General features: G+C 36.7%; 1 protein-coding gene across 1 annotated transcript in view; it reads left to right on the top strand.

Moving 5' to 3' along the window:
• CDKAL1 (CDK5 regulatory subunit associated protein 1 like 1) overlaps positions 1 to 26,567 on the top strand; it is a 412,746-nt gene that overhangs the window by 153,199 nt on the left and 232,980 nt on the right. The window contains exon 8 of the mRNA XM_027676037.1: positions 1,296 to 1,416. Within this exon, the coding sequence (XP_027531838.1) occupies positions 1,296 to 1,416 (121 nt within the window). The remainder of the gene's footprint in view (positions 1 to 1,295; positions 1,417 to 26,567) is intronic.

The following is a 26,567-nucleotide window of genomic DNA, read 5'->3' as shown; positions in this document are numbered from 1 at the left end:
TTTTATGTATCTTAAAAAAGCCTGAGAAAGATGGTATACTAGAAGTAGTTTTTATCCAGGCTGTCATTGCCATAACGCAGAAATCAATTCAGAGTATGAATGCTATGTTATTAAAAAATAATTTTTGACTTCTCACAACAGGCAGTGAAGAAAGGCTTTGGCTGATGAAGGAATTAATTTTGTAAATAGCTGTTGGTAATGTAAGTTAGGAACTTTGGTTGAACACGAGTTTTAATTGATTTGGTTATAGACTTTGCTATGGTGGACGTAGTTCAGCTTGTACTTCATAGTTGCATGCATTCCTCTCACCCCACTCCTGTTTTAGGGGACATTTTTCTTCTCTGAAAGATTTGAGGGATTGTATCTGTAGCTATCAAAGAGTTTTCAACAAATACATGCTTTCTCTTGCTCCTTCCCTGCAAGTAGTGGTTACTTTCCAACTCCATTCAGGAAAGCATTAGCTCTCCCTTGCTGCCTCTCATCTGCCTATTCTAGGCTTTGTGCAGTAAATGGTATGTCTTACGTTTTAATTTTGGCACATTTTACACTATGTGTTGCAATAATATACACAATTGTTTTGAGTCTTCATTATTAGTTCTTCCTTCTGAATATCAGCAAACCCTGTCATTTGTGCTCTTTAAATGTAGGTCTTGTTGTGGTATGAGTGATGTACTGTTGTAGGCTGTTGGTGAAATTATTTGTATTTTACTCTCTGAATATTACTGGTTTCAGGAAAGGAGTTGTGAGGCAGTTTTCTGACCTCTTGGTGTGGGGAGGAATATGCTCAAATCTTGGTAATCAGCTTAGCCATGAACATGTTGTCAGGATATGCTTCACAGCACTTTCCCTCAGACTTACACGGTCAGATAGCTTTGAAATGTGTTGGTTCTCCATATTACAAGCTAAAAAAGTATCTAGTTGCTTATTACCTACTAAATTAGGTTTGAGTGAAATTTTAGGGAAAAATATTTTAATCCTGTCATACAATTCATTTAAATATTACTGCTATGTTGATATTTGCTAGAGAATCTGAAAATGAAACTGCTTAGATCCTTTGAATCGGATAAAACAGAAAATGCAAGTGTGAAAAGATAATTGGATGAAATAATTTGTTCGTTTTAAGATCATGTATTTTACCTGTCAGTGTCTCTTTTTAAATGCTCCAGTTGGTGGAAATAGATTATTACATCTCATTCTCATTTTCAATCTTTGAAGTATAAACACTACTTCTAAAGAAGAGCAAATCAAAACAACTTGTTCTTTGTGTTGACTGCATTTTTTTGCTTCATTTGAAGGTCATTCTGTGAGACTGCTGGGTCAGAAAAAGGATAATGGAAAACGTTTGGGGGGAGCACGGCTGGATTTGCCAAAGATTAGGAAGAATCCACTGATAGAAATAATTTCCATCAATACAGGGTAAGAGTCTTCAAAACTTATAAAACATCCAGTACTGCTGAGGAATTCCATTTATCTCTTTCTGCAGGCCTAGTGTATTACTCCTAAGCTACACAGAAGGAGGCAAGATGACCACTTTTGAATAGTGAAAGACATTAAATTATATTATTTCTGGAAAATGAATCCCTGTTTATTTGGGTATGAGAAGAAAAGAGTATAGAGAGGGTTTTTTTTCCCGTGTTCTTTTGATTTCTAAGATGGTAGTTCCGTAATATTGTTAGTAGCTCATTAAGATCTGTAAATGTCATTAAGATCCATCTGACGTGATTGTCAGCCCAGATGTATTGATTGCTAAATTAGATATAGTTACTTCTGTCATGCCCTTCTAATATGTTTAAAGATCAGGAGATATTCTGTATATATTTACTCGTTTCTTTGTTTGAACAAGCTACTCTCTCATATCAATCAGCCATTTCCCCATAAAACTACAAGCTTCTGTTCTGTACTCCTACTTTGAAGAATTCTATTTTAATCTCCTTTACCTTGATGCTTTCCTTTTCTCAACTCCACTTGGTAACATCCCATTTTGTCAGTTTACTAAAAAAAAATAACAAAACAGCAAGAACAAAAAAAATCCCACACAAGTCCTCTTCTGATTTTTGTATCTTCTCCAAGTTGTATAGAAATTTCCCTTATGGTAAGATTTAAAATGCATTGTTCTAGGCATTCCAGGTGGGTGTAAACTTACTGTGTAGAGAAGAAAAATGTGGTGGATCTTAGCTCACTTTGAGTTTAGATTAGCACATTCATAAACATTTCGTAAAAGAGTTTTGCTACTATCTTCTTTCTTACTTCCTTGTCTTTAAGTAATGTGGCCTTCATAATTTGCTGTAAAACATAGTGTGCCATTTAGGTCAGAATACCAGTTCAAATCTTAGTGTGGCTACTTTTTCTTCCTCTGACTTCTGGTAAATATATGTGTGACGTTTTGTCATATTGCTGAATTATAATAACTTTTTAAACTGCATTTTTGTGCATGGATTGTTTTTGAAGTCTGGATATGAACTTTTCTGGTGCAGTTACTTTAAGTGATCCAAATTCTTTCCCTTATTGTCTTTCCTGTTGACATCTTGTTTGTGCCCACGAAAATGCTTTTTGTGATTAAAAATGAGCAAAGCATTCTTTTACATTTGACCATGACTGAGCTGAGTTTCAGATGTTATAAATTTTCCTTTTCCACTAATATTTATCACAATCTAATGTTCTAATATCTTTCTAGTTGTAAATGTTGTCAAGGTGGTAAGCTAATTGAGCTATGGTCTTGTTCATATGTCTTTTGACTTGTAGTAGTGAATTTAAGATGGCAGAATGTATTGCTATTTCTGATACCGGGTTATTGCTACCCTAATTAGAGAGGTTAATACAATAAGGGTACTGTAGGGTATTAGACATAGGTGGCTGATGAGAGTAGCAATCATTTGAAAATTCTTTTTAATGTATTTTGAACAGATGTATTTTCATACTGGATTTTGAAAAAACAATTATTTCCCAAATTGATCAAACTGCAGACAATTAACGTCTCCTTAAGATGTTACATTAGAAAAACCTTTTCTTCAGGACCTGATAGTTTACAAGCACCAATTGCTTTGCTTAACAGTTATTGCTGTTCTCAGGTCAATGGAATATGTGTTTTATACCATAAGATAATCTAAAAAATACTAGGAATTACAAAAATATATATTTATATCATGAAGAATAAAGTCAAATATGACTTGATAAGACCAAAGCATTCTGAAAGCCTGAAACAAACAAGTCAGGTGCATAAAACACCTAAATTAACTAATATCTCAATCTATATTATATTACCTTGTCTCCTGTCTCTCCTGAATTACACGTTATTGTATTTTCCTGTCTTTCTCTTCCCCTTTCCTCTTCCGCAGCCTCTCCACCTGTGTATCATAGGTGACATTTTTGGTTACTATTCTGGGTTTGACAGTTAAAGCATAGCTTTAGAAAGGCAGCAGCACTCACAGTTTCTGAAAATACAAAAATGTAATCAATGAAAAACAAGACACAGTACATATTACTCACTGTGATTTACTGTGTTAATTTTATCAGATTTGCCTTACTAGTCTGGCTATGGGCAACTTTCAGTACCAATACCATGTTGGAGCCGAGTTGTTTTCTCTGTGTAGAGACTGGAGAAAACTTTGAAGACTAGTTTTTGGTACAGTGCTCTTTATTGAGAGATGAGAGTCCTCTTTACTGAGGTGAGTTTGGATCAAACTAGTCAGTCTTAAAATAGTAAGAAATACTTTGTTAAAAATAGTGATTTCCTCTTTTGAAATGTGTTTGTCTGATACTGTTGAGCACAGTGTCTGGGGGCAGCATGAGCAGGGTTTCTTCATGAGGGAGGACAAGAAGGCACACGGGCAGTGCCCACACCCAACCAGGTGCCATGGGGCTTGAGCAGTGTGGGCAAAGCTGGGGGCTGGTAGTAGGACCCACCAGCAGTGCCAGACATGGCAAATCACAGAATATGCTGAGTTGAAAGGGACACACAAGGATCATGAAGTCTAACTGTTAGCCTTGCACAGGACATTCCTAAGAGTCACACCATGTGCCTGGGTGATGAATTATCACCCAGGGCCTGGGTCTATCCAGGGGCTCCAGTCAGGATCAAAAGGATATGAGCTGGAGACAAGACTCAGGAGAAAGGTACAAACAGCACAGGTCTGAGGTCCATCCTGGAGATGAGCGGAGGGCTGTAAGCAGGCATGGTAATTAAGCTCAAGCCAGGACAGAGAACTTAGGCCTTTGCCTAACTGGGGCTCCTGGCACAGAACAGGCTGATGGATACAGCAGCTGAGGCTGGTCAAGTCAGCACTGTGAGAGGCGATGGTGTATTACCATTTCCACATGGGGTCTTAATGAACTCTTGTCCTCTTTTGTAATTCTGTGGGGGAAGAAAAGGCTTGTTGCAGCATGTATATCCCTTATCCCCCAAAATACTGGAGCCTTTGAGGGCTCACACTAACCTCTTTCCAGTAGGAGGAATACCTTTATGTACAAGGACATCTGCCAGCTGGAACTGTTCTTCTGAGAATTCAGTAGGACCACTTTATTTTTTATTTTGTCTCCAAAAATACTGATTGTTAAGATATGTCTCATTCTCATACAACTGTGTCTGAGAACGTGGGCACAATTGAAGTGCAACACTGTAGAATAAGATTTGTTTCTTAACTCAGGATGGTGTCAAAATTGGTAATTAATAATGTGAGACTTCTTGTTATTGATTCCTTCTTCTCTCAGACATGGAGGAAAAAAAATCCTGCCTTGAAGACTTCTTTCCTTGTATAACCATGAACTTTTTCCCTACTTATCCATGCACAAATGCAGGCCTACATATGCATACATCCCTCCATGTCTGTTTTCCCCAGACTTTTGCTGTACATAAGCCTCCTCAGGGCTTCCTCAGCTGTTCCTTTGCATGAATCAAGACTGTCCTATTCAGGGACAAGCATATCCATTACAGTATACAGTCCGTAATAATAATTTAAAATAAACCAAAACGAAAACCCACTAGCTGTGGAATATCTGTGAAGATTAAGTGCTGCTTCTGTCTGTTGTGAGCCAGCTCAGAGTTTTCACATGTTTGTACCTAAAAAGGTATTGCTCTGTCCTTGGAGAGATCAGGGTCTTGTTCAGTGTTTGGCTTTTTTTTTTTTTTAAGGTAATGGACAGGTTTTTTATACTGTTAATTTTGGTTGCACTGAGGTTTGCTGTTTTCTCCTTTAGAAGTCCAAGCTGTCTTTTTAATTTACCATGGAAGTTAGTGGTTTCTGTCAAGAGACTAGATCTCTAGAGAAAAGCTTTCATCCGAGAAGCAACATGTTTCAGTTTCCAAGTATGTTTGCAGAGAGTATGGTGAGTTACCAGAATGGGGCACAAGAGACTTACTAGACATGACTGACACACAAAGATATGTTAGTGACTTTTCATTTTTCCATGTGCCAGATTCATAAGGAGTCCTTACCATCCCAGTATCCCCTACAAGCTGTAGATTGACCTCTGCATTTCCCGTCTTGAATGAGACCTTTTCTTCCTATACTGTTTGCTTTCTCTGTTATTGCTTAGAAAACTTTTCAACATTGTTCAAATCAATTCTTTTTTTTTCTTTGTTATGGAATAGGCAGTTAATAAAAACTAGTGATTCTGACAGTGCTTGGATAGTTGTCTTAGTAAGTTTCACAGTAATATTAGGAGATCTGAACCTGGAAACATTGATTTGTTCCTGTACTCCAAAATAATTTTCTACTTTGAATTAAGGCCATTTGGTTAAATCTCTTTCACTTTTATTGATGTCGTAAGCATGTATTGTACAGGTCATCCTCCTGGAACAAGCAAGGTAACAGTAGTAGAATAGCAGGTTAAATGCTGCTTGGAGAAAAGGCAGTTAATTTTTTAAATAATCTCCTAATGTGATTATTCCATCTGTTAGTTTGAAGTAAGGAAGGGAAGTGTTCTCAAATTCATTTTGCATTACAGCTTCATTTCAGTCTGGGGAAAAATCTTTTCTCCTTGTGGTCTTATCGTCATTAGTGCCAGTTTCATAACCCATGTAGCCACTTAGACAGCTCTCTTTAATAAGATCAAGACTTGGTCTTCCACATGTTAATTAATTCTGTATCCTGAGCTCCCCGCTCTGTAGCTTGGACTATTACTAATGTATCTGTGTTGTTTGCATGACTTGAACTCCCTTGTTACCACTCCTATACATTTCAAATACAACTTTGTACTTTTTCTGGATGCCTTGGGAAGCATGAGAGGAGTGTAGTATCACCTGAATATGAGCCCACACTAGAATTTACTGATGGGTGGGTTTGCCAAAGTGCTTTCTGTATTCTTTCTAAGTTTCTACCTCTCTCTCTTTCTTTCTGGAGCAGACAAGTTACTGTACTGCTAATGTGACTGGCTAGAGAAGAATGAACACACATTGAACAGGGAATTCAAAATCAAAAGGAACATAGCAGTGTACATGCATGTGTTAGACGATCTTGAGAGTGAAGATCTGTTGCAACTCATGTCAAATTTGCAGTGTGAACATATCCAAAAGGCCAAGTCTCTGTCCAGGTTTTTCTGGTTTTCTCCCTTATATGAAGACACTGCATGAATCCCATATATTCTTGAGTCTCGTTCTCTTGTTACTTTTCTTGATTTCCCTATAAAGAAGCTATTCAGAGGACAGGAAGATGTTTAGGATTCAGCCTGGCAAACATGAGCATCTGGGTTTGAGTGTATTTCTGAGAACAACAGTCGTACTGAGACAACTCTGTAAGTCAGTGGAAGCACTGTCCACTTATCAATCTTCACATCTGTGTATGTTTTCTTTTGGGAGAAGGGCTTTTAAAAGCATTATTAAAGTGAAAAATAAATTCAAATTACCCATCCAACCAAGCTTTATTCCTGTAGTGCTAGTGCAGCTTAGAGAATATCAGCACGATACCTTATATCAGAAAGATTTTCAGATCTGCTTTTGTGTCTTAAATATAACACTTCAAACTTAGTACTCTCAATGTTGAGGAACTGCAACCTTTCTTCTCACAGGAAAGTCCTTGCTAGCAAACTTTATATTAAGAGTAAACATACATAATAGTGCTTAAAAGCTTTATGTGTCTTCCTAATTTTGTAGGTTTGTTTTAAGCCAAGCTTTGAAGTTCTCAAGTGGTGGTCGTTCAAAATATTTCTAAGCTGCCAAAGGATCTGAATCTAGCACAAGAATTTAAAAAGAAGAGTAGTTCTACATACAGTATTTGGTTTGTTTCATGAATCAAGTAACAAAAAATCCAGCACTGAAAAATAAGCTATAAAGTTACTATTGTCAATCCTGATTTTCCCAGGCAGGAATATTTCCCTAGTTAAGAATTGTGAAAGGTTAAAATTCTCTTCTTTCATAATTTTCTGTTGTAAGCAACTTTTTTAGTTTTATGATGAATTGGGGACTATGAGGATTTAATTTTCTTGAAGAGTTGCATTTTAATTTTGTATGAGGTCAAGTAATAGTTCTTCTATAGATTTCAGTTCAGCATTTGCTTGGGTTTGAATATATAAAATACTCTGGAGTTGTATGTTCGTGAAAGTGCAGGTAATTCTGGTTTTGTTTTGTTGGTTTTTTGTTTTTGTTTTTGTTTTTTTTTCAAATTTGCCAAAAAGAAGAGTTCATAAACGTAAGTGAAATGCTTTCAACTCTGTAATTTTTTAATGTGGTTATCTAAAATATTTACTTCAGTTACCTTTTGTCACATTTAAAACTTGACAGCACTAGCTGGTTTCCTTCTTCCTTTTAGTGGTTAATAAATAGGTACCTGTGAGGTGTTAGGTTGCAAAAAAAAATGTAAAATGATGCTGGTAAGAGATCTGGAAAGTTTTTGGTGGTATACAAGGATTCATTTTGCTATAGATAGCTGTCGTTGAATCAGCACATATTTCCAGCTGCTTTTGGTGTTAAAAGTAGATCATATTCCCATATTGTTGCTGCAATTGGTGAGATGACTCAAGAACAACAACTATCAGTAGGTTCCCCAGATGACAGTACGTAAGGAGGGCAGTGACATCATCTCAAAAATGAGGGGATTGCAAACAGAAAGATCAAGAAGAGAAGCACAGGGGCTCTGTTTGCTTACTCTGATGGAGGGATAGTTATTGCTTCCAAATCATTTGATGACAGTACACTGACAGATGTGTAGAGTCCAGTCAGAACAGTATTTATTCCTTTGCCAGCATAAGATATTCCAGAGAGAGATACTGATGGCCTTGGGAACACTTGATGATGCCACTGCAGTTTTTGTCAGTTAAATATGCATTAGTTATTAGTCTGACAGTACTGCAGGGAGTCAAGTTAGCAGGCTCAGGTGCAGAAGCAGAGGCCCAGGAGCACATGACATGAAAATGAACTATTGAAGACAGTTGGGAGGTCTAATGAAGTTAAGGGTCCAGTATTTCTTGGTTTTGTTTTACCTTGGCTCTTGTTCAGCTATATCAGAGAGATGCTGCATGGCTGCACTGGCTTGGGCTTGCAGTGCTGATCCTGCAATATTCTGCTCCTGCTCTACCAGTTCAGAGTGTCTCTTCTCCAGAATTCAACTCTGCTCCTCCCCTTATGTTGCAGTACAACTTTCCATTTTCATATGGAGACCCATGTACCATAGAGTGACTACAGATGCACACTAGTATTTGACACTGAGGAGCTCTCTGCAAGAAAGAGAACTGAACATTGTGGACATGATCATAAACAGGCAGCACTCAGTGCTGATTAACTGAATGTAGTCTAGCCAGTCTGAAGAGTGATTTAAAATTAATATTTAGCAAAGTAGTGTAGAGATCAACAAGGATGCACTAGATTTTTTCTAATTACAGTAACAACTTACTGTTTGTTAAGTCCATAAAAAGAGGCCCTTATTATGATTGTTAAATCCCTGAGCTCTTGCAGTGGCCTGTGTTGCCTGTTCAGTTTTTTGGCTAATTGAACTGTTTGACCTAGATTTCTACCTTTTTGTGACATTCAGCAAACTTCATCTATGCCTGTGGGTCCACCTTTGAAAATGCTTTGTGAATTCTTATCACCTCTGACTCCTTTGTAACAGGGATGAGTTTTCTGGAGTCACCATCTTAAAACCATACCAAAACATCTTTGATTTCTCAGAAAAGGACACTGCGGCTTAAGTTGGACAACTTGTGAAGCCATTGCATTTCTGTGCTGGAATTAGTGGGATATTTCAGTAATAATCTCATCAGTTCAGCAGAAGAATTGCTATTTTTTTGGCTTTCTATGTTTACTCTTGTGAACTCAAATCTGTTCCTTAGTACAATGTTATCTCTAGATAAAAATATAGAGTGTGATGGAAAATTAAAATCTTTCTGGTATGTGAAAAATCACCTAGTGTTTGACAGTGATAGGCTTGGTTTTTTGGCAACTGATTATATACTTTTGTATATCCAGCTATGACACAATGTTTTCATCATTTCCACCTTCTAAAATACTGCTGTCCCCATTTTGAATGAATAGCCTGAAATATAAATCTGTTCATACTTGGCAAACATCTCTGATTGAATACTTAAAAGGTTGAATTCCATATCTTCAATTTACCTGATTTAGTTTGTTCATTAATGACATACAGATTTTCTATATTTTAATGTTTTACTTTTCAAGGTAAGTGACACTGCAGTTGAAAGAAGATTTTAATTTTTAGAATAAAAGATCAAAACATGTTTTGATTTACATTCAATATTATCCTTGGAAAGGCAAAATAATTTTTTCTGATTATTATAATAATATAGTTAGTATATGATTATATGTTACATTACCACATGTTGTATTTACTTTTACTTTAGTTCAAGATAAATGCTTAGAGTGAGCTCCCCAGTAAATATGAAGTTATACAATTACTCTGGCCCTACCTTAGCTTATAATATTTAAATGGGTACTTTGCATAACTATTTAGCTCAAACATGTATGACATACTAGACCCTATTATGTCAGTTACATTCAGAAAACAGGGAAGATAGAAAATGTAGAAGGATAGTGTATGTGGTTTTGAAAGAAAACCTCTGCTTTTTTGTTTATATTTTAGTCAGTATTTGCATGTACATAGATTTAGATTTTAGCTATAGTATACCAAGCATGTATTTCAACCATTCATGTACCACATATCAATCTGTTCTTTGGCACAATTCACAAAATCCTTTACATAATGAAAATGATAGATGACATAGTTGTGTGTATCTAGGCATTTTAATTCTAATCATAAAATCTGAAAAGCTAGTAGTCCAAAGCTTGCAGAAACCACACTGCTGTAACTGAGGGAAAAGGCAAAACAGTTGTTTACAACAGAAAGTTTTAACAATCTACTTTTCTGCCTAAGGTCTCTTTCCACTGCAACTTACTGTAATTCACAGCCAAGGTCATTATTTCCTAATTAGATATTTAAACAGCGTATTGGTGACATTCTCTGAAAGATTGTTCGTTTTTCAGTTATTACTAATTCACATTTGTTGAAGGCATATAAAATTATATGTAACAGTCTGCTGCAAAAAATGCTACAAAATCTCTAGGTGCTTGATGGTAACAATTTCACTAAAAATGTGGGAAAAAAGCATCGTGTGTCAGAAGGAGGTGGATATATCAGTGGGGCTCACCTTCTGATCTTGCCAGCTGTTGTGCTCATAGTCATTTCTGTTCTCTCTGTGTCTGTCTTGTTTCTGCGTCCCCATTGCTGAGAATGTGCCTGCTCACCTACTCTTCTTCATGCAGAAAAGTATTGCATTTTGCAAGTTAGTTTCCTTGAGCAGCTTATGTAGAAAGGTAATTTAAGAACGCGGAAAAGAAAGTAGATGGATTGGGCCAGAAAAGAGCTGTTTCCTCCATCTTGAGTAGCTTGATTTCTGTGTTCTCCCAAGCGTCAAAGCAGCTGATTTTGTGGGGTGCTTCCTTCAGTGCCAAGAAACTCAGCTTGTGGTGCAGCTTCCTGTTAGTTGTTCATTGAAATCAACAGCTGATGGCACCAATATATTGTCTATATTGGTGGAGGTGGCCGTGGTCCTCCTCATTCCACAGTAGTATTAGGCCTGGTCAACTTTTTTCAACTATCTGGAGTTTAGTGTGATAAATTCCCTTCTGCTGTTGATATATTCAATTTCTCTTACTGTTACCTATGGTATTTCTGATATTTGCACTAATCTCTATTATACAAAATTACTTTGATGAATAGTGAATAGGATGTAGATGTTTTGTGGATCCTTCTAGAGTAAATGTCTGCTACCATGCTAACCTGAAAGGAAGATGATCTTGAATTCAAGAAGATCCCTCACAAAAAGAAAGATTTTTATACATAAAAAGTTTATTAAATACCTGTATGAAATACATAATTAGGATATCGTTTTTTCACTATTTACCTGAAACAAGCTAATTTTTTCTCTTATGCTTTACGAGTGCTGTTTTTCAGCTTTGTACGTGTCTTCGTGATTTCTGCCACCGTTACTCTCTTTACAATGCTACTTTCTCATTTTTAGAGTATTCAATGCTTGAACTCACCTTTTTGAATTTCAGTTGTATTCCTGGGATTTCAAGTACAGAACTTGTGAAACCCCTTAGCTACAGCCTTAGAATTTCTCTGATGTCATGCTGTCAATGACAAAGTAATCCTGAACTGGGCTTCTTTACTTTGCCTATACAGATTAGAGCATGATCCCCTGCCAAGAATAATTTTGAGAGGAAAGAAATTTGTAGAGTTCAAAGGGTCTTTAAAAGACTAATACATCAAATACCTGGAGTTGTGACATCATTTGTGGTATGACTTGAAGACTTGTATTAATTTCTGAGATTGTATTTTTCATTGCTCTTGTTAAATGCTGTTTGAAAGGGTCTAGAATAAGCATGTGTTTAATGAACGTCCTATTCCAAGAAGTGTTCAGCCAATCCTTCATTAAGTTTGCTGACATATGACACCTAAGAATTATTCCTGTAAATAGTTGTTTCTTTGGCTTTATTCTGATATTCAAAGTGACATACAATGGCAACTCCATACTATATTCTAATACTGCCAGCTGTACTGTAACACATATTTTTAATTTTGCTGTTATTATGATGATGGATTTCTTCAATGGTGCTATTTGGTGACACATCAAAGTAAACTGACATCTAATCTACATCATCCACTCGTCTCTTTACGTAGTCCAATCATATGCAGTTCGTGTGCAGTGAGGTTTTTCAGTGGAGTCAGAAGGTGCGTGTTGGTAAAGTTCTTTGCCATAGGCAAAAAACATGATGACACGTTGTTTGTACCCAAGCATTACTGGCCTTGAGATCTTGCTGTGCAGTTTTCTGTGCTCATGCTATTTTTTGAACTCTCAGTTTTTGAGAAATGCTGTTTAAGTACACATAAATTCTACAAGTATTTTTTTCTGGGTCATGGAAACTTCCTCTTTTGAGTCTGCTGAATGACTTCTGCTTTGAGTTAGAAGAAAATAGTTTGTTTTGATTGTTTCCATTTTTGCACTTTTGCCTCCCTTAGGTTATTTCCTCCCAGCTTCACAAATTTGAACATTTTCTGCATATAGTGCCATCGTTAGTTTAAAATTTGCATCAAATCTTCTCCTTATACATTTTGATACATTTCCTTTTGCTCTTGTGTACATCCCATTTTGAGAAAATTTGCTATTTCACACTTCATTTAGAAGACTTAGTAAGACTCATAAAAGTTGCCAGAAATCACCGTGCAATTCTCTAAACTCCAGTACACCACTCAACTTGCAAGTCAGTGAGAAAAACAGCAGTAATCATATGCTCCAACTGCGTCATCTCATTAAAACTTTGGGCAGCTCCAGGCATATTTGTGCTCCTCCGTCACTAGGTGGCTTCCCACACTACGCAGTTCTGTGACTCTGTTAACCCAGGAGGAAGATTACCAGAATTTAACACAGTTCCCAGTTTTCAAGTTAAGCTACATGGGGGAAAGGTTAGGGATGTGTGTAAAAAAACTTGATTTTGCTTTGTGTAACTACGATGTATAGTTTCCTGCAGTTTCAGCTCATTCCTTTCAATGCTACATTCCTAATTATTTTGCAGACCAATTCAGAAAATGAGACAACTTTAATATCCTGGAACCTGACTGCAGGTTAGCACACAGGCGACTTCCTGCCTGCCTCCTGGGCAGATGCTTACTGGCGGAAGTGGTTTTGGATCACACAGCAAGCTACATTTGCTAGTCTGCTTGAATGAGAAGAGGTCATTTTGAAGTTGTTTGCAATTTCATATATCCATAATTCTGACATCAGTATGCTTTCTGAGGTTGGAGATAAATTCCTCCTTGCTGAGCATCCCTTCTCTTAACGCCCACATACGTATTTCCTAAGGGAAATCTGGACAAAATCCTGAGAAACATTTTATTCATTTCTCAGATTGCAGTAAATACTGACAAATAAACTCCTGTGTCATACTTACAATTGCTGGTGTGTTGCCCTTTAACCCCAGCTTTTCCCATTAAAAAAACAAACTAGAAAACAAAGACAAGCGCTAGAGAAGCCATTGTTTCCCAAAAACACTATCTTGCTGAATGTTAATATGAGAAGTGCCTGTGTTTTATGTAATCATTATTCTGGGGGTTTTAATATCCTGTTTTAAGGTGTTGTACAACTTAAGTGTTTAAAACTAAGTGCTCATGCCTTTACTGCTCATCAGCAGAATCAGGTTACTTTTAGTTGCCTAATAATAATAACAATCTATTTTGCAAGCATCGGTATGACTTCTTAAATGTCACTAAAAATGAAAACAGCTTGTCAAACGGTCTGATTGAAGTGTCTCTTGTGCCCTTTCAGGTCAAGGTGGAATTTGTTTTGGAGACCAGATGGGGAAATATGTTTAGGGAAGTGTAAAAATAAGAATCAGATTTGGGAAATGTCTTGTGCTTGAGTTTGTTCTTAGACTTGACCTGGAGATAATTTTAATGGAAAAATAGTTTTCCCTGAGTAAGATGTGTGCTCTTCAATCAAATCTGTATTTGGCATTATCTGTCAGGTACACGAAGGCATGTTTTTATGATAATCTCATTGACATGTGTGAATTTATAAGATTTGAAACATAGGGAGGAGTAGGGCACTTAAACTGTGATATCAGTATGTGACATATGAGCAAAATCCCTGAAGTAAAGGTGCTTTTAGAAAAACCTAAACAAATAATAATTGTAAAGTTGAATATAAAGATTGTGCATGGCAGGTAGTGGGTGGTAATGGCGGGTAATGGGTGGCATAAAATCCAATGTGACATGTTCCAGGATTATTAATATTATTTAATGTGTTTTGTAGGTGATAGTATCTTTCTTTGTATGGCTTCTTTATGTGGGAAAGAAAAAATTAAAACTTAACACCCTTTGATCTTGGCATTTATTGTGAAGTTCCAATAAGCTGCAAGTTTTTAACCTGTTAGCTTACAAGCTTACTTTTAAGATAATTTACATTATCTCTATTATTTCTTGATCTGTTAGTGTTATTGAAAAGTTTCACAATTTGCATATTTTCTGCATTATTATTCTTGACTGTCCTTGAAAAGATACAATTTTTTGGAAAAGATAAGATTCCTAATTGTAAAAATAAGTTATACTGAGAAAAATAAGTTATACTGAGTTCAGTGATAGTTTTATTTGTGCTTCAGATACTCAAAAGAAAAATAAAATGCTTAGAGCACATTTTTGTGTTCCTCCTCCTTTTGCTTTTACTACAAGATGCATGTTAGAAGAGCTAGTGTTTGTACCAAGAATAAATAAGTTTGAAAGAGGCACTGGAAGGGTCCCCTGTCCCCAGTGATGCAATTTAGGCAATAAATGGTAAATTATTTGTGGACACAAAACTTTTTTTCCCAACAGTGTGTCTTAATAAAACCCCATTGAAATATTTGCTTTAAATTTTCTTCTGACTAGTTGTTTTAGTTTTTTTCCATTGCACCAAGATGAATCATATCTAACAAATCTCATTTTTTTTTTACTCATTATCTGCTAGTCCAAATGATATTGAACTCTTGAGTTTCAGGTTCCTTCAGGATCAACTTATATCTCTGTAAGTTGCTGCTTTAGGAACTGAGGGTACTCAGCAGATCACAAAAAATACTTTGAGGTGTTTCTGCACTCCTATGCTGCAGAGCGCTATGCACAGTACTGTACCAAATGGGGAGAAGGGAAAGTCATGACAAACAAAAGGTAATTACTTCCTCTGTCAACTTGATACCGATTATGGAATGGCATGGAAAACCATGTCTGTTTTGTGTTTTTTGTCTAGGAGGTGGTTTCTTTTCAAGTAGAAGAATACAAATGCAGAAGTGAAGGTTTGAGAAGTGCCTGGAGACAGTCCCACCCTAACTGATTCATAGTTGTGTTTGGGATTAACTGAACTGGATTAGTTCTCTGACTAGAGAAGATCTTTCACGTGCTTCCTCTCTCTTTACAGAGATCACCCATTAGTTCCCTTATTCAGGCTGTCGTCTTTGTTTTTCCTTGAGTCCAAACTCAATTGAGAGGAAGAAAAAAAGGTGGCAAAGTAAGATCTTAGATTCATATTTAGACTATAACAAAAAATAGTTGTATAACTTTTTCAGTGTGCTAGTACCTGTTACCTCACCTGAGTGAGGCTTGTACAAGTGCTCTGTATTCCCTTCTGCTCTGATAGTAATAGTGTAGTAGTGTACAGTAATAGTGTGTAGTTAATACTGTAAGATACTGCTTAAGTCAAATAAGCATCGACTACTGTGTCTAGAAAATTAGGATCCGGTGTTTCTCTATGCGTATGAGGTGTATTGGTAGATAAAATTCCCAAAAGTTGACATCAATATGTCAGGTACTGTTCTTGAAGTGTTTCATAGGTTTGATGGAGCTTCTGACTAATCATTACATAAACCATTTTTCCAAACATGAAAGATCTATATGGACTGAGCCTGAATTTGACAGTTATAGTCAGCAGTGTAACATTAACTTGTGTATATCATTGTGTGAAGGAGGCAGCTCTTTAGATCTCTGTTTAATCTGTTCTTTTGCCTTTGGCTTATTTCCATCTGTAGGGACTCACCTTGTTGTCCTGTATAGCAAGAATGAATCCAAATGAAACAGCCCTGGCAGCATGAGCTTGCATGATGAAAGCGGAATTTTGTGTTTGGTTGCTGTTAATGTCCTGTCTTGCAAACACAACTGCAAATCTGAAAGCTGCTGCTTTCCTGTTTGCTTATCATTGTCAAGGGGTTAAGAAACCAGGCTGCCTGTTGGTGGGATTGTGTGAGTGTTACTTAAAACAAGCTTTATCCTTACAAATGGAATTCAGTTGTCTGACTTTTAGAGAGAAATTTTCTCTGCATTGCCATATTTGGTTTTGACTTCAGGATAAGGAATGGTTGTTCTTGGAGGGGTGGTGGTAAGAAGTGAAAATCCAATTCTTTAATTTTTTACCTCTTTTGGTCATGATTAATTACAATGATTTATTACTCTTTCCAGAATCATTGTTGTTTGCTCATTTTAGGGAGGTTCTCAATCTCTACATCAGGAGTGGTTACGGTCTTTAAGTCTTTACTCTGTATCTTGAATACACTGAATGAAAGTGGAGGAAAAATGCATTATGCTACTAGGAATACGGTTAACAGCTTTGCCCCTGAAACTTAATATCAGCACTGACATCATCATTCATGTTGAGGTAAAACACAAAACTTACTGCGAGGTTAGCCTAAAATATGAAACTCTATCCCATACATCTCATTACCTTCTGTTTAAAATGTGCAAACCACATTTTTAAAGCTTGTTTTCACAAATAAAAGCATGTGATAAACATGACTCAGCAAAGGAGGCCAACAGCCTCTTGGACTGCACTCAGCAGAGTGTCTCCAGTGGGTGGAGGGAGGTCATCTCTCCACTCTGCTCAGCCCTGATGAAGCACACCTGGAGTACTGGGTCAAGGTCTGGGCTCTGCAGTACAGAGACACTGGGGCATTGAAGGGCCATGAAGGTGATCTCAATGTGTGGGGGTGTAAAGAGGACAGAACCAGGCTTTTCTCAGTGGTGTCCAGGGACAGAGCAAGAGATAGTGGCCACAAATTGAAATACAAGAAATTTTATTTAAATGTAAGAAAAAACTTCTTTTACAGTAGAGGTGATTGAACAGTGGCAGAGGCTGCCCAGAGAGGGTGTGGAGTGTCCATCCTTGGTGAAAATCAAAGCTGTCTGGTTTTGGTACTGAGTAACCTGCTCTAGTTGCCACTACTTTGAGCAGTGAGGTATTGGACTAAATGGTCTCCAGAGGTCCCTTCCCACATCAACCACTCTGTGATATTTTAGATAAATATAAACAGCAACAGAGAAACTCACAAGGATTTACATACAAAACTGTGGATGTTAATGGATTTGCTTAATGGTGGTGGAGACCCTTACTCCAGAGGTAAATGTTGTGGTTTGACACTTCAGAAAGTAATACCCTAAATTAAGGGTTCCCTGTCCCATGCAGAATGCATCCTCATTTCCTGACTTAAAAGCATTTCCTGTGCAATTCTGTAGGCCTGGTCAGCCTCAGGAAAGAGGAACTCTATTTCCAAATTCTTTGCCTGCTAGGCAGAGTGAAATATTCCCACTGAAAATAAACACCCCACGTTTCTGTCTCTGTAACTTAACATGTTGAATTTCATCAGCTTGATTTACAAGAAGAGCTCAATGCTTTTTAAAGAAAAATAATTTTTCTGAATTTGTCCTTAAAAACATATGTTTTTTATTTTTCCTGCAGTAACCATGTAGAATTTTGGTTTTAGGCTTTATTTTCAACACACTGGATGAGATGTAGGGTTTTAGCTTTTTGTTTTCTTTTTTTTCTTTTTTTTTTTTTAGGAAATTTGTTGATGTCTGTGTGGACTTTGTGAAAAGAAGCTATTTAAGCAAAGGTCAAGTACAAAATTGTCACTCATCACATGCTTATCTAGCTTATTTTTAAACTAATAGACAAGTGTCTAAGTATCACATGGTCTTTCTTGCATTGCAGACTGGTGCCAGACCTGGTGTCTTTTCTGTTTTTAAGATAAATGTCTAGTGGTTTTTGTTTTCAGTGACTATGTTTGTGAGTCATGTATGTCATGTAATGTTGCTTTGTTTCTGAAGTTTATAATTTTCAGAAGGTAGATTGGGTCTCCACATTTTAGCTTGGTAGTAGGCTGAAAACGGCAGCTGGGGAATGTTTACTGAAGGGTTTGTTTAGTCATTCACATTCCTCTGTTCCTACAGTTTGGTTTAGATCATTTGTTAAAGAGCTTAAAGAACTCCCTTTATTATTGGTGTAGAGGGTTTTTTTTCCTGCAAGTTAGGGTTTTAAACTGATTTTTTTTAAATTTATTTTTCCTTTCCAAAACTATACATCAGTTACTTTTCTAAATAGCAAGTATGGGTAAAATAATATAGTGATTTATAACTAGTCAAATACATATTGAAACTTTTGTCTTTTGTTTTAGGTGTATTCTAATTATTTAGTAAAATAAAATGCAATTACTTTTGAGATTTTGTTTTTAATTTGCCACTTAAATGAGGAAGAGCGTAAAGGAAATTTTTAAGCTATGGAGAGAAAATATTACAGATTAAACTATTTATGTAAGTATCAATATCTTTAGGAAAACTCAGCTGTGTAGTTGGTCCATATTTGATGAAGTAACTTGGAATTCTGTAATTCACAACAATACAGTGATGTCTGTCCGCCAAGCACACTGTAAATGTGTAAATAATCCTTGATTCCAAATTAAAGGTATGAAGTGATGTCTTCACTAGGCTTGGCCATTTTGCTTGAACAGAAGACATAAGCTAGTGTTGTGCCTGTTGGCCTGTTTCTGCAGTTTGTAGGGAAATAGTAAGTTTGCAAGAGAGTCTTGCTGTATCTGCAGCTGATCTCAGAAGTGTTTCTTGGACATGTTAAAATCCTAATCCAGCAATATTTTGTGGAAACAGTCAATGTTTTCCAAGTGTAGAGATATGTGTATGTGAAAGCATCAAAGTAATACAGAAGTTACTCTAAATACTGTCTAGTTCCTATGGTTGGTTGTTACAGGTTCCCTTCTCACATCAGTGTTTCACTCACGCAATAGGTATACAATCCTTGCAACTGTATTGAAAGCCAAGCAAGTGCAGACACTTTATAACCAGCTAGTATATAACATACCCATTTTTGTGGTTCAGACAGGTGCTGAACTTACTTATTGCAGAGACTCTAATGGAAATTTTCATCATTAAACTAGACCCTGTTCCTATACTGACAGTTCATTCTAGCAGCTTATGTACTTTTCAACTGTTGCTTCTTTGAGTGGAAGTGAGGCCCCACAGTTTGTAGTGTTTAAGTTAAATATGGAAGTGAAGCCATACCTCTTAATAAAAGAAAAGTCAGTTAAACAGAACAGAAAATTAAGATCACAGAATTGGTTGGGTTGGAAGGGACCCTAAAGATCATCTAGTTCCAACAGTCTTGCTCTGGACAGGGGCACCTTCCTCTAGACCAGGTTGCTTGAAGTCCATCCAACCTGACCTTGAACACTTCCCGGAATGGGGCATCCACAGCTTCTCTGGGCAACCTATTCCCATGTACCACCACCCTCCTAGTAAAGAATTTCTTCCTAATATCTAATCTAAAACCTACTGTCTTTCAGTTTGAATCCATTCCTGCTTGTCCTATAACTACATGCCCTTGCTCTATCTGACAGCTATTAAAATACTAGGAATGGGATCTTTCAGTGCTAACCAGTTTTGTTTCTTCAGCTATATTTCAGATTTCTTGGCTGTTTGTGTTTATTAGGAACACGTTTTGTGCTTAGGATATTCAGCTGCATAGGTTGTTCCAGTTTATGGTACCCTCTGCAAAATAAGGAAGAGTAAGACTTGGTATTCTCTATGATTTTAATAAAATGAATTTAATACATAATGCTTACAAGACTTAAATATGAACATAATCTTGGCAAAGGAATATGTACCTGATTTATGTATATTCTTTTAAATAGCTCTTACTGCTCGTTATGTCTCAAAGATAATATTGCTATACTGGTTTCCACTTAGAACTCTGGTCTCTGCTGTCCTCCTGCTCTTCTCTCTTTAGGAGTTTATGGTTTATCTTACGTCTGTGTTGAATATTGTATGTTGATTTATTTTCCTGTGTAGTCAATATGTGGATAAAAGCAAAGTTCCCTTTTGAAATGAAATTATGAAAGTAATAGCATAAATGTGTAATAAATACAGCAACTTTTTTATGTTAAACTAGATCAGCTGAATGGCTTTATTTTCCAAAGGGATGAATGCTCTTCTGTAAAGGAAAGCATAGAGACCTATCTCCATCAAGTCTAGTGAGACTAGAAAGTTGGATTCTGTAGTTTCTATAAAGTGCCCTAGACATGAGCACACACAACAGCTTATTGCATATCTGCTCATTGGGGACCTCTCTTTGTTGTTTATACAATACATTCAGGTCTATCTCCCCCTCATCCATTTCTTTTACAAGTGATAACGGCGTGTTTGCTGAAGAGAGTTTAGGATTTTAAAATGAGTTCAAGTTATGTGAATTCAGAAGATTAAATATGGCCATATGTAACTCATAAGAAAACTGACAAATTTAACTTAGTCTTGTTTTTAGTAAGAGAAGCACAAATATACTTCACTCAGGGAACTAAATTTTGGGCTTTGCAGTTACCATCAATATGACTCTTTAAAGCTTAGACACATATTCATTAATGTTGTATGAAGGTGAAGTATGACAGGAAAAAAGGTGCAAATCTAAATGGCAATTCACAATTCCATGGGCATTGAAGAATGTCCATATACCCACTTTCACAATGTTCCAGGTATGGACACAGTGCCCCTTCTCCGTATTCTTTTATCCTGTGGAGGAACATGACAAAAGTAGAAAACTAATTTGCACAGAACTGATTATCTCTGTTGTAATCTCTAAAATCGGTGTTTGGTTTTTTTTTGTGAACTCATATATGGATGAGTTTGGAAATGTTTGGAAATATTTTGTTCATTACTGGTTACTAGCTATATGCTTCAAAAAACCTGCCATACTTGTTTGTCTGTTCATGTTAGCCTTCAAAGTGCTGTGGTGTTTTTATAGACAATATGTTAGTGTCAGTATCATACTCTGAATGTCTATGATTACAAATGGAACAAAAATGATTAAACGGCGATACTACTTGTGGTGTTTTTCATTTAATGTTTCTGTCTAGTCCTTATACAGACCAGATTTGGTCCTTCTCTGCATTAATTTCTCATCTTCTAGCTTTTCTTACCCCAGTAGTTGAATCTAAGCTTCTGGTGGTGTTGGAAGCATGCTCGGCTTCTCATGTATGTGTCACTTACACATATGTGTGCTCACATTCATACATGCAGACGCACATGTAAACCTGGAGCAGAGGAAGTATTTGGTTTCTAGAAAGAAATAGTGTCCTTGTTGGGGTCCAGGATCCCAAAGAGATGAGATCAGCTGTGGGGCAACCTGTTCCAGTACTTGACCACTGTCATACTAAAATACTTGCTTTGGTCTTAATCACATTTTCTCGTATTGCAATGTGTATCCATTGCTTCTAATCCTGTGACCTTGAACCTCCAAGAACAGTCTAGCTGTGCCTTCGCTGCTCTTTGTAGACAGCAATAAGATCTCCTCATACTAACAATGAACAGGCCAATTCTCTTCATGAAGTTCCTGTTAGCCCATTTCTCCGGGCTGTTGATATTTCACTGAAAAGAAAACCTGCCCTTCAGCACATTAAGTGCTCTCCCCACCCTCCACCTTGGGATTTGCTGCAGATGCATTACATCCTTTCACCTGTGCTGTTAATAAAGTCAAGAAATTATAGTGACATCATCATCAGTCAGTCCCTGAGGAACACCAATACTAACCAGCCACCAGTTAGACTTTGCACTGCTCACCATATCCCAGCAGTCCAGACAGTAAACCCACCTTGTTGTCCACTTACTCAGTCTGTATCACAGCAGTGTGACTCCACAGATTCTTTAGGAGACTGTTGCAAAGGCCTGGCTAAAATGAAGGCAAATGACATTCCCAGTCCTCTCCATCCCACAGGGTCAGTCACCTCTTAGTAGAAGGCAAGGTTCGTGTTTCTTTCTTCAGACGACTCAGCTTCTCAAGGAAAATGTCAATTTAACCCATGTTTATAAAAGCAAATAAACATCTTGTAGTATGATGTCATCAGCCATATTTGTGTTCCTGCAGGGAAGTCATTGGATAGTGTTCCTTGCTACAATGGCTTGTCGAGTCTGTTCAATAGGCAGATTGTGCAAAACCTGTGTCTTTGTTACAGTTGAAAAAATATTTCAAGTCAGCCATTGCAGAGATAATGTTGTACTAGATGTAGATGTGGGAATATGAAGAAAGATTCCATTTAAGTATTGACTAAGGCCTGTAAACAAATGAATTGCTGAGCTACTTTGTGTTTTGTCTGTCCATTCCGTTTTACTGTTAAGTCTTGCATTTGATGACTAGAGCTGCCTCTTGTGTACTTTCCAGCCTGTGATATCTAGAAGGCTGTTTAGATCCTGAATCCCCAAGAGGTTCTGTGGCCTGTTTTTAATGTTCTGATTTGTGCATTAAGTGCTTTAGTCATAGTCTTTCTGATTTTTTTTTAAATGACTGACCATAACTGTCTGAGTGGCAATGGACATGAGCAGACACCCCCCCCGTCATCTTAAGTCTAAAGCTAACTGTTCATCTTTGTTGCTTTAAAAAAAAAAAAAAGACTAGCAAGTTATGGTTTCTGTCAGAGCTGGCAGCAGTTGAAGTGGAAGAATTTCAGGCTCACCACAGACTTGAGTAGTTAAAGAGGAAATCAAAGCATACAAACACTTGCCAACTAGCTTGGAAGAATGTCATACCATTCCAAGTCATTGGGACATGAGGACACTGCGGGAGAGTTACAAGCGTGGCATTACATGGCATTAACAGTCACAAATGCAAGACAAGAGGAAAAGGTTAAGAAAATGGTAGGAAAAAAATAAAGTAGAAGAAAAGATCTGAGTAAACATTAGAAGGAGAGAATTTTAGAGAGGTAAAGCAGATGGAGAAGTTGAGGATCATTAGTAATGAAAGACTACAGTTTCCTGTTTTTTTGCACTGTCACTAATTTTAAATTCTGCAAAATATAGTTAAATATATTCAATGACATTATAAAATAATGAAAATAAAATAATTCAGTACTGTTTGTTTCCCTAATTATTCAAAATGAGTACCTTAACTTGCATTTTATTTAAGAGATACATGGATAGTAAGGAAGTTGTGTCCATGGTCTGACTGACTTAGCTCTATAACTGTGTGAAGAGGGGATTAATTTGCTTCTGAAAATCCCCTTGAAGACTCTTGAAGGCAAACATCAGGACCCTGGTATAAATTTCTATTTTTAGAAGAAATCAGTCATTGGATTCTTGTAAGAATAACTGTAAATCAGTCCATTAAATTGCTTGGAAAATTTTAGATTTGGGATTGGGCAATTATGTTGAAATGTGTGGTCTTCTTTCATTTTAAGTTGACAAAGTAATACATAGCAAAGGATATGTACTTGAAGCATGAATGTGTGCACTGCTGCACAGAACAGTTTTTTTCCCAGCAAGACTAACCACTGTACTACAAGATAGAAATGACATTTAGGAGCAACAGCATAGTATTAATTGCAGATAATGCTTATATCCTTGTCCACATTGGAGCTTCTAAAATTTTTACAGCTACCACAACCATTTGGGGTCAGAAAGCTTTGTGTTGATGCAATCATTGGGAAGGGATTCTTTCTAGATTATAAGTGGTGAGTTTGTTTTCATTATGCACTTATTTCCATTATTTTACCCAGACAATTCAGATCCACTTTCCCACAGACATTTTACGAATGGCTTTTTGGAAATTGGTCTGATGGCAATCTCAGATAAATTCTAAATTAAGCCTGGTAGTTTTAGTGCTGCTGAAATGTAACTTTTTTTCCCCCCAGGATGTTTTGACCAGTACAAAAACAATGCCTTTTATGCCGAGAATCTGAGTGGTACCTGCTGTATGTTACAGAATTAACTGCAGCCTAATGTTTCCTGTGAGATTTCACCACTCTAAAAGAGTCTGTCCCAAAAACCATTCAGGAAGTAAAAACAATAGCCCTTATCACAGGCAATGGTCTGCTTTTCAACCATGTTTTCTGTAGGGGTGATTCAGGAACTGCTAATGTTGTGAAGATGCATGGTAAATGAAGTAGATTGCTTGTAGAAAGACACTTGACTCCCTTTACCCTTCTCCTTCCAGTCATGGAGATCTACTGTGATGCTTCATTCCTGAAAGAGAACTTTAAATATGCTCATTACACACCCCCACACCCCTAGGAATCACAATTTTAATTAAATCCTTAGTATTTTGTTAAAAAAAACCTTCAAAAGCTGATTTTTTAAAAGCTTATGAAATTGTTCATTACTATCCCAATTATGTTTTGCAGCACATTCTGTGTAAGTTATGCTAAGTCATTTGCCTCCAGCAGAATTTTAATAAAATTATGCTGTTTGTTTCTTTAAATACTAAGGCAGTTGTCAAATCAGTCCTCTAAAACTTCATAAATTAAAGCAAATCTCCAAGAATCCTGTCCACGCAGGTAGTTTTCCAACCACTGCTGTTCATTAGAAAGAGTCTGAAAGTAATAGTTCCCTATGCATGATGAAATAGTGATATTGGGTATTCTGCCATTGTGTCTTTAGGATGAGCTGTGAGCAGATTTCTAAGAAAGTATCTTTTCTGTCTAAGGTTTTTCTGTCATAACTCTTCATTTTACCATCTTCATTACTACTATTTGCCTGAGACCAGGAGTCATCATCTTTCAAATATTGTTGTTCTTTATGAAGTGCTGGAAGAATTGATTACTTGTAGTTACAATGCCATGACATTTTCTGCTCCGCGCAACCACAGAACCTGATTTATCTACCTGTGCTATTTCATCTGAGTCCCTTTCTTGATATTAATGCCTGTCATAATCTGCCCCCAAAGTTGTGGTCTACATAGCCAAGCAGATATTTGGAAATGCTTTTAAAATGACTTATGTCTCTGTGAATCATAGAACTTTAGTTTGAATGTAGTGAAAAAGACTTTGCAGCTTCCAGTAAGCATCTAGCAATGCACCGTTTTGGCACAGGATGGGGAACACAAATGTATGCAGCTTAACAGTGGAATGTTTTATCTTGTAAGATCAATTTAGAATGCCTTAATGAATTAATTAAAACAATTGCAGAACTATGTGGCAAGAATAATTATTCGCATTGGAAAGCGCCATTGATGCACTTGATTTTACTGATTTTTAAATCATTGGCCTTGAAGTGAGCAAGGTGAATGTATGATGATATAACTACACAGCTGTGACCTTTGAATTACCTGCACTTGACTGTAGGAATTCAGTTTCACAAAATGCAAATATTTAAAGTACAAAATTAAAACATATTATGGCTTATCAAACCAATGGAGGTGCCTTTTCTCCAAATTCCTTTTGATTAGTAACTAGTGAGACATTACCTAACAAAGCACTGGCTTCAAAGCTCTTCAGAGAACAAAATTATAATACACTTTCTTGCCATTTTGCTGAGCATGGCATGGGTTGCAGAATTAAAAACTATCATTTTGTGGTTGCATTTTACTTTGAGAAAAGTGTATACAGTCCCATGCACTGTATAGTATTGCTTGAAGTGCCATCCTATTTTCTGCTAAAACTTTTTTGAGAGGCTTTTTCTTTTTAGGCTGGCATTGCACTTTCAGAGCAGAATTTTTATCAGCATATTTGTCGAATAGTTGGCTACGAAGGTTCAGACGAGTCCTGCTTTTCTCAAACCGAAAGTGTTGTAACCTTGAGTGCTATGTAGCATAGCACCTGTGGCTGGTGTCCAAGCTCAGTCTCAACAAGCTGGGATATTAGAAACGGTGTTTTTGTAACAATGTTGTTTTCTGCTTAGACTAATTAGCCTTCATGAGATATAGCTTGCCACTATTTCAGAAGTATTTTAAATCCTGAATACTTTTAAAGTGCAAACATCCTCTAGTGCCCCAAATATTTGACAGGAGATTATATTCCCTGTCATTGTGGATTGAAAAGCTTTATTCTAAAATGTGCAAACTTCAAGCAAAAGAACAGTTTCCCCCCCAGAAAGTCAGGCATATTAGGCATGCCTTTTTTTTTTAAATTTTATTTTTATTTTCTTGTGAATTACTTTTTTTTTCTCCTGATCCATTTGCAGTTATTTGAGGGAATTCAGAAATTTTGGAAGTACAAAGTAGACTTCATAGAGGCAGAATACTATGAAATATTAATGGCATTTAATTCTATAAATATAGTATGATATTTAACTATAAATATAGTATAAGTGCTGTTCTTAGGTTTTTCAAAACTTTGTAGCCTAAGGAGAAAAATGTTTGGAGAATTCTACTAGCTCTTGTTTAGTAACTTGTGACTAGTATCCATCTCCTTTTCATCTGCTGGAAGTATGTATTTCTCATCTTTCTTTTGCTCAGTCAAGCCCGCAAGGGAAGTTTTCTCTTTATTCACACTACAGAGCATTTTTACCAATGATTATATGCAAATTTCTAATGTGTTAAACTCAGGACTGAGGTTTGCTTGGTTT

This window comes from Neopelma chrysocephalum, unplaced genomic scaffold (genome assembly GCF_003984885.1).
Source record: "Neopelma chrysocephalum unplaced genomic scaffold, ASM398488v2 Primary Assembly neopelma1_26, whole genome shotgun sequence".
Classification (NCBI taxonomy): Eukaryota; Metazoa; Chordata; class Aves; order Passeriformes; family Pipridae; genus Neopelma; species Neopelma chrysocephalum.
Note: the sequence above shows the minus strand (reverse complement) of the source record. Positions and strands in the feature narration are given on the sequence as shown.